Source organism: Quercus suber, unplaced genomic scaffold, assembly GCF_002906115.3.
Source record: "Quercus suber isolate HL8 unplaced genomic scaffold, Cork oak 2.0 scaffold_437, whole genome shotgun sequence".
Lineage (NCBI taxonomy): Eukaryota > Viridiplantae > Streptophyta > Magnoliopsida > Fagales > Fagaceae > Quercus > Quercus suber.
In genome coordinates, this window is record NW_027069888.1 from 402,483 (window position 1) to 409,525 (window position 7,043).

General features: G+C 39.5%; 2 protein-coding genes across 3 annotated transcripts; one reads left to right on the forward strand and one right to left on the reverse strand.

Moving 5' to 3' along the window:
* Positions 1–102: 102 nt before the first annotated feature.
* On the reverse strand, positions 103–2,627 carry LOC111989384 (cytochrome b561 and DOMON domain-containing protein At3g61750). 2 transcript variants are annotated; one of them, XM_065761985.1, is made up of 5 exons: positions 2,263–2,627; positions 1,453–1,849; positions 1,067–1,359; positions 610–917; positions 103–534 (listed from the first exon to the last, which is right to left on the reverse strand). In XM_065761985.1, the coding sequence occupies exons 1-4, from the start codon at positions 2,485–2,487 to the stop codon at positions 636–638; spliced, it is 1,197 nt and encodes a 398-aa protein (XP_065618057.1). In that variant the 5' UTR covers positions 2,488–2,627; the 3' UTR covers positions 103–534; positions 610–635. The 2 variants fall into 2 exon arrangements, with proteins under 2 accessions (XP_065618057.1, XP_023876938.1); XM_024021170.2 differs by having other exon boundaries at positions 103–917; positions 2,263–2,626.
* A 2,574-nt stretch (positions 2,628–5,201) lies between these two features.
* Positions 5,202–5,579, forward strand: LOC136062658 (uncharacterized). Its single transcript, XM_065761991.1, has one exon. The coding sequence runs from the start codon at positions 5,202–5,204 to the stop codon at positions 5,577–5,579; it is 378 nt and encodes a 125-aa protein (XP_065618063.1).
* Positions 5,580–7,043: the final 1,464 nt, after the last annotated feature.

Genomic DNA, 7,043 nt, shown 5'->3' on the forward strand with positions numbered 1-7,043 from the left:
ACACATATATACGGTCTGTGAGGAAAGAAGCACTCAAAACGGCCATATATAATATATCTTGCACTAGCAACCAGGCTTTCATAATAGCAAAATCACTGCCAATGACAAGGAACGAATGTGCTCACATGCTCATTACATGGTATTTATATAATTTGTACAGAAAAAGAAACGAGTAAAAAAGCTCAATGTATCAAAATCAAGACCCTCTATTGGAGAGAATACAACGACATAATATCAAAAAACAAGAGGGAAGGGGGGGGGGTGTTCATCACTCTGTTAGTTTTGGTTGAGGGGGAAGCTGACATTGGTATACACACATTAATCCAGCTCTTAGTCAATTCTCTAGCATTCGCACACATTGACTGACTTGTACAATAGGATCAAACTCAAGTTAGGACCAAGTTCTGTAAAAGTTGACCCTGAACGAGACTCAATTCAACAAGCTAGCCCCTTTTTAAAGAGGCAAATCAGCGCAAGCGCATATGTTTTCAGACCCTTTTGTCACAGATGCGACATATAGCATCAATTATCAACCTGTTTCAGTATAAAGGGTTCTTGAAATTTCAGAACGCTTTTATAAAGAAAACAAATAGAAAGAGAAAACCAGACCTTTAGTCAAAGTACTTGAATGTAACTTATTCAACTGGATTCATTTGGAAGGATGGATCCAAGGGAGTAGGCTTCTCAGACCTTCTCAAATATGCTAATACTTCCAGAACAATGACCGTAACAATAACTATGCCGAGAAGAAATCCATAGCCAATCTTCCAATCACTCCCTGCACCTCCAATTTGGATTCCCAATACTATGTTCAGAGCTGCAAAGAAAAGGGCAAACCTTCCAACCCAATGGTGGTACCAATTCCAGAACTTGCGAGTCTTGGCGTCCTTGTTCGGGCGGAGAAAGAATGCTAGAATCTGAATCTCAGGTATAATACTCTGTTAGATTCTTGACATTTAATGTATGAGTTCTATTTTACATAAAATGGTTGCATGAAATTTGCATGTGTGCAACTTGATATGTTAACGAGTAGAATACTATAATTAGTGTCAATTGAGGGGCGAACCTGAAGAATACTAAGTACTAGAACAAAAATTCCTATGCCTCTGTGACTTGGAAAATCAGCATGTATTAGATTATAAAGTCGTTGTCCAATTATCACGGTAGCAAGTCCAATGGCAAACCCGATGAACTGAAGAACTGAATGAAGGTAGTACCAAAGGGGGTCCTTATGCTTGAAGTATCTTGGGACAATTGCCCCAATAGGAAGGATTAGACCCCATCCGATTATACCCAATACACCGTGATTCTTTTTCATCTGGCCAAAATTAGTGGAGGATGCCGCAGATGCATGTGAACCTGTGGAGTTGAAAGAGTAATATCATATCAGTCTTGTGTGATCTGTACTGGAAAATGGAATCAGCAAAAGTCAGCAGGAACAAAGAGCTAAACCTGCAGAGAAGTCGAATAAGATTGTTGTTTTGTCATCGTGGTGACTTAGGTGGGAGTGCTTTGGAATTCTGGTTCCGAAAGCCAATATAATGGGTTGGCGAGCAAGGTGATTTTCAAATTTCAACTGAAATGCCAAGTAAATTGAAGGTCCATGAATCACGAGAGAGGAAGGAATACCAGAGAGTGGCAATTCACCTTTGTCTGGTATGACTTCCCACTCCTTGGAACCTTGCAAATAGAACTGCTTGATTTTTGCATGACCTTTTCTATTGATCCATCCAGCCATGGCACTAGAACCAACCATCTTACCATCTTTGGAAAATCCTATTCCCACCCATCCAGTGGTGTATACAGAAGATAATATAATGTTCACCACATTATCTTCATCCTGGGAGTACTGCAACATGTGAATATTATATCACTGTGCATTAGTATTGTTGTGAATTTTTGTCAGCATCTTACTAACATTCGCAGGCAAAATGAAACCATTTGGAGAAACCTTGAAACTATCAGTGTTTCTTTACTAACAAAGCCTGACACGTTTAAAGCTAGCAGTATTTGTCATGTAAAACCAATAAAGGGGAAAGCAATTCTAAATCATATAATCATCAAACCTCTAAATCACAAGCTGACATTGCTCACAAGTCAACATTGCTTATTGTGATTGTTACATAATAAAAATGATATCAATGGTGGACTTAAATGAAAGTAATATTGTTCCAATCACAATATATTATATCTGCAATTGTGAAAAAAATTGAGTTCCGAACATTATTCTATAGACCCAACAAGGTTCAAAATAAAACTTACCCTCAAGATGAAAGTATTCCAGATAGGCTTGCAGGTGACACTAGATAAATTTCCATATGGGGGAGGAAGGAAACTCCTGGCATCTATGTTACAAAGCTCTGGTACCCCACCACCACTGCCACTTCCTACGCCGACATTACCACTGTCATCGGCTAATGCAAGAAGCTTGGGTTCCAAGACAAGAATCAAAACACAAAACCCGACAAAAGATCTCAAATTGGCCATGTAGAGGGAGAGAGAGAGTTGAGATCTAAGGTTTCTGTTCTAAGAAGCAAGTTCCAAGGAAGCACAAGAAATGGGAATGGAAATGCGAATGTGAAGGCATGCATAAGCAGAGGCTGTTGAGAGGTCGAAATCCCTTGGGTTTTAAGATTAGAATTTGGTAGGTGGGTAATGGTGGGGATGGTAGTTGGTACTGAAGGCTAATCATCATTCCCGCCATTTCTTGCAAATTCCGCACTCCATTTCTCTCTTTCTCTCGACCTTTTAAAAATTTTTCTTACTTAACCCTATAAACACTCAACAATTATTTCTAACTTCATCTGAAAAAAATTATTTTTTTTTTGGTGAGTTTCGTTAGCTTAACTGGTAAAGTATTTTGTTGTTGAATAAAAAATCTAGAATTCAAACCTTGCTTATATTATAAATTAATTAGTATCTTAATTTGATGACAAAATGCAATTATTCTTGTCTACATAAAAAATTAATTAATGTTTTAACCTTGATGATAAAGAGCAGTCATTATGAAATGAGTATTATAGATTGAAATTCTATGGTATCTATAAAAATAAAATAAAACAATTCATTTTATGTCATTATATAATATGGCATTACGGCTAGGATAGTTTTGTATAATTGTTTTTGGAATTTTTATTTGAAATCAATTAATATTCTTATAATCTCATTAATTTATTAGCTTCATATTAAGGTGAACCTAAACAGTAGATCCAATCATTGCAAGTTAATATCCAAAGGCTTGATGCACACACTATTAAATAAATGCTATCATTAGCTTTAATCAATCTCTCTCTCTCTCTCTCTCTCTCTCTCTCTCTCTCTATATATATATATATAATATTAAAAATAGATTAATTAATAACATGAAAATGATAAAATATCCCAATTAGTAGGTGGCCTATTATAAGATTAAGATTAATACAACTTACAGAAATTCAAATTATTAGTTTTGTATAATTGTTTTCGGAATTTTTATTTGAAATCAATTACCATTCTTATATTCTCATTAATTTTTTAGCTTCATATTAAGGTGAACCTAAACAGTTGATCCAATTATTGCAAGTTAATATCCATAGGCTTGATGCACACACTATTAAATAAATGTTCTATATAGTTTTTCTCTCTCTCTCTCTCTCTCTCTCTCTCTCTCTCTCTCTCTATATATATATATATATATAAATATAAATATTAAAAATATATTAATTAATAACATGAAAATGGTAAAATATCCCAATTAGTAAGTGGCCTATTATAAGATTAAGATTAATACAACTTACAAAAATTCAAATTAAATAATTCATACAAATTACAACAAATGAGAAGAATGCCTTGAATATTCACAATAGTAGTTGTGAAAAACATGAATTGTATTGTAGATAGATCTTATTTATTTTTTGGTTTTACTCTATAAAATTTATAAAAATAATTATTAAAGAGGAAAAATTATGCATAACAGAGCTATCTGGACAAAGGTGGCACGGACAAACGTGGCATGTATGGACCAAACGGCCACGTAGCATCCAGCTTATTATTATGTGGTCTCCAAGGAACCTTAAATGGAAAATACTTGCGACACACGATTAGCCCTGTTTTGTAGAGTCCTAACATGAGTAGAATTCTAGAATATACACGCATTAATGAGTATCTTCCCCATAAGGAAAAGACTTGTTCTGCAAACAGAGGAGTCTGGCCCTACGCTACTATAAAACCCCAAAGACCCTTAAGAAAAAGGTACGCACAATTTCTCTAAAGCTCATTCTCTCTAGCATTGTTGGAGCTCTCTTCTGACTCAACCTCCGGAGGGTCTTTGACCGGTACCACACTGGTACTCTTTGTAAGGTCTTCTTCTTTTCTTTTTGTGTTGGGCAGGTCTGGTATCGAGCGAGTTGGAACCGTGTGGCTCACAGGTGATTTTTTCGGCGTCATCAGTTGGCGCCGTCTGTGGGAAACAGCAGTTGAGATTCGTAAGTCATATTATCGTTTCCTGAAAAAAAGGGTTGCATGGTCTCACTTGCTCAATGGCAACTACTAACGACGTTCAAGGAGAGGAACCACCCACGACTGCCCTCGAGAGACAAGTTCAAACTCTCACTACTGCCGTGGAACACCTCACCAAACAGAACCACGACTTGGAAGAACAGCTGCGCCAGAAGAATGCAGCACCGAATGACCAACAAGAAGATCAAGAAGGGACCAGCGCTGAAAGAAAAAACCAAGAGAGACCTGAAGGCAGCAACGCCCTAAGCAAACCGGAGAGGCAGAATTTGAGCATGCCATCCTTCACAGATGCAACTCCACCATATATTGTCGCAGAGATGCAGGCGATGAAGGAGCAAATGGAGGTTATGATGAACGCGCTCAAGGGGCGAATTTCCAGTGATCTTGACGATTTAGTCAACCGCATCGACTCGCCCTTCACTGCGGCCGTGAACTCCTTCCCCCTACCCCATAAATTTCGCATGCCGCATATAGACAGTTACGACAGAGTAAAGGATCCTCTGGACCATTTAGAAACCTTTAAGACCCTAATGCACCTTCAAGGGGTAGCAGATGAGATCATGTGTAGGGCCCTCCCTACAACACTCAAGGGCCCCGCACGGATATGGTTCAGCTGACTGACGCTAAACTCCATCAGCACTTTCAAGGAGCTAAGCGCTCAGTTCACCACGCACTTCATTGGAGGGCATAGGTATAAGAAGTCCATGGCGTGCTTGATGAGTATCAAGCAACGAGAGGACGAGATGTTGAGATCCTACATAATGCGCTTTAATAAGGAAGCGCTCTCGATCGATGAAGCCGATGACAAAATACTGGTAGTAGCTTTCATGAACGAGTTACAGAAGGGTAAGTTCTTGTTCTCTTTATACAAGAACGACCCAAAAACGATGTCGGAGGTCCTTTACAAGGCTACTAAGTACATGAATGCTGATGATGTACTTTTGCCTCAGGACAAAAAGCCAAGAAAAAGAGAGAGGCAAGAAGATGCTCGACAGGACCGAGATCGAAAGGATGACAAACGCTCCAAGCCCCCTGCGGGGAAATTCACGAATTTCACCCTGTTGACTACCCCAATAGACTAGGTACTAATGCAGATCAAGGACGAAGGATCCCTGACCTTTCTTGAAAAATTAAAGGGAGATCCCAATAAGCGATCTAGGGACAAGTATTGCCGTTTCCACCGTGATCACAGACATGATGCGGCTGACTGCTACGACTTGAAACAGCAAATCGAAACCCTTATTAGACAGGAAAAATTGTAGAAGTTCGTCAGCAAGGAAAGAACGGATCAGAAACATCAAGAGCAATCACCCCGACAAGAAAATGAGTGCCCCAGACCACCTATAGGGGATATAAGAATGATCATAGGGGGCACGACAATTATGGGGTCGTCCAAGAAGGCCAGAAAGACATACCTCAGGATGGTTCATAACGTCCAGCAAATGGGCTCCGTACCAAAGATAGCATGGATAGAGAGCCTGATCATAGGATTATCAGAAGAGGATGCTCGACGTCTTCACCACCTTCATGATGACGCACTTGTCGTCACCTTACGAGTAGGAGACTTCAACATGCACCGGGTGCTGATCGACAATGGTAGCTTAGCAGGCATCTATACTACTCGGCATTCCAGCAGATGAGGATTGATAGAGAACGGTTAATACCGACAAATGCTCCGCTGGTTGGTTTTGGAGGTACGAGGGTATTCCCATTGGGCGCGGTCACGCTTTCAGTAACATTAGGTGATTATCCTTAGCAGATCACTAAGGATGTGACTTTCCTTGTGGTCGACTGCTCATCCGCTTATAATACTATCATCGAACGACCCACCCTTAATTCATGGAAGGCGGTAACGTCAACATACCACCTAATGATCAAGTTTCCTACGGAGTACGGGGTTGGAGAGCTACGAGGAAATCAGGTGGCCGCACGCAAGTGCTACATTGCCATGATGGATATGGAAGATCATCAGCAGACCATGTGCGTAGAAGAGCAATGGACCATGGCAGAGGAAGGGAACCTACCACCTCGAAATGCTGGACGGGCAAAAGCTGTAGCACTCATAGAACACGGAGCACCTACGGAAATACTACAAGTAGAGATAATATGAAGAACAATGGTGCTCTCTAATTTCCCAGTTTATTTAGTTTTTTAGTGTTACTTAGTTAATTTTTTGCTACAATATGTTTTTAAGCCCAAGGGGGCAAGTACTTTTCTACAAATGCATGATTTTTTAATAAGAGGAATATTCAGACACAACTATGTTTTCCTACCTACATTCCTACAAAGTCCACAAGATGGATGGATCACCTCAAGAGGGTAAACACACCCACAAAGTGGACGGATCATCCCAAGAGGATGAAAATTATAAGTTCACAAAGTGAACGGATAATCCAAGAAGGATAAAAATTACAAGTCCATAAAAGAGGACGGATATAAATTACAGTCCACAAAGTGGACGGATCATACCAAGTGGACGACCCAACACTTAGTCACCTCAACAAGTCCACGACCCCAAGTGGACGACCACAAGGTGATGAGGTAAA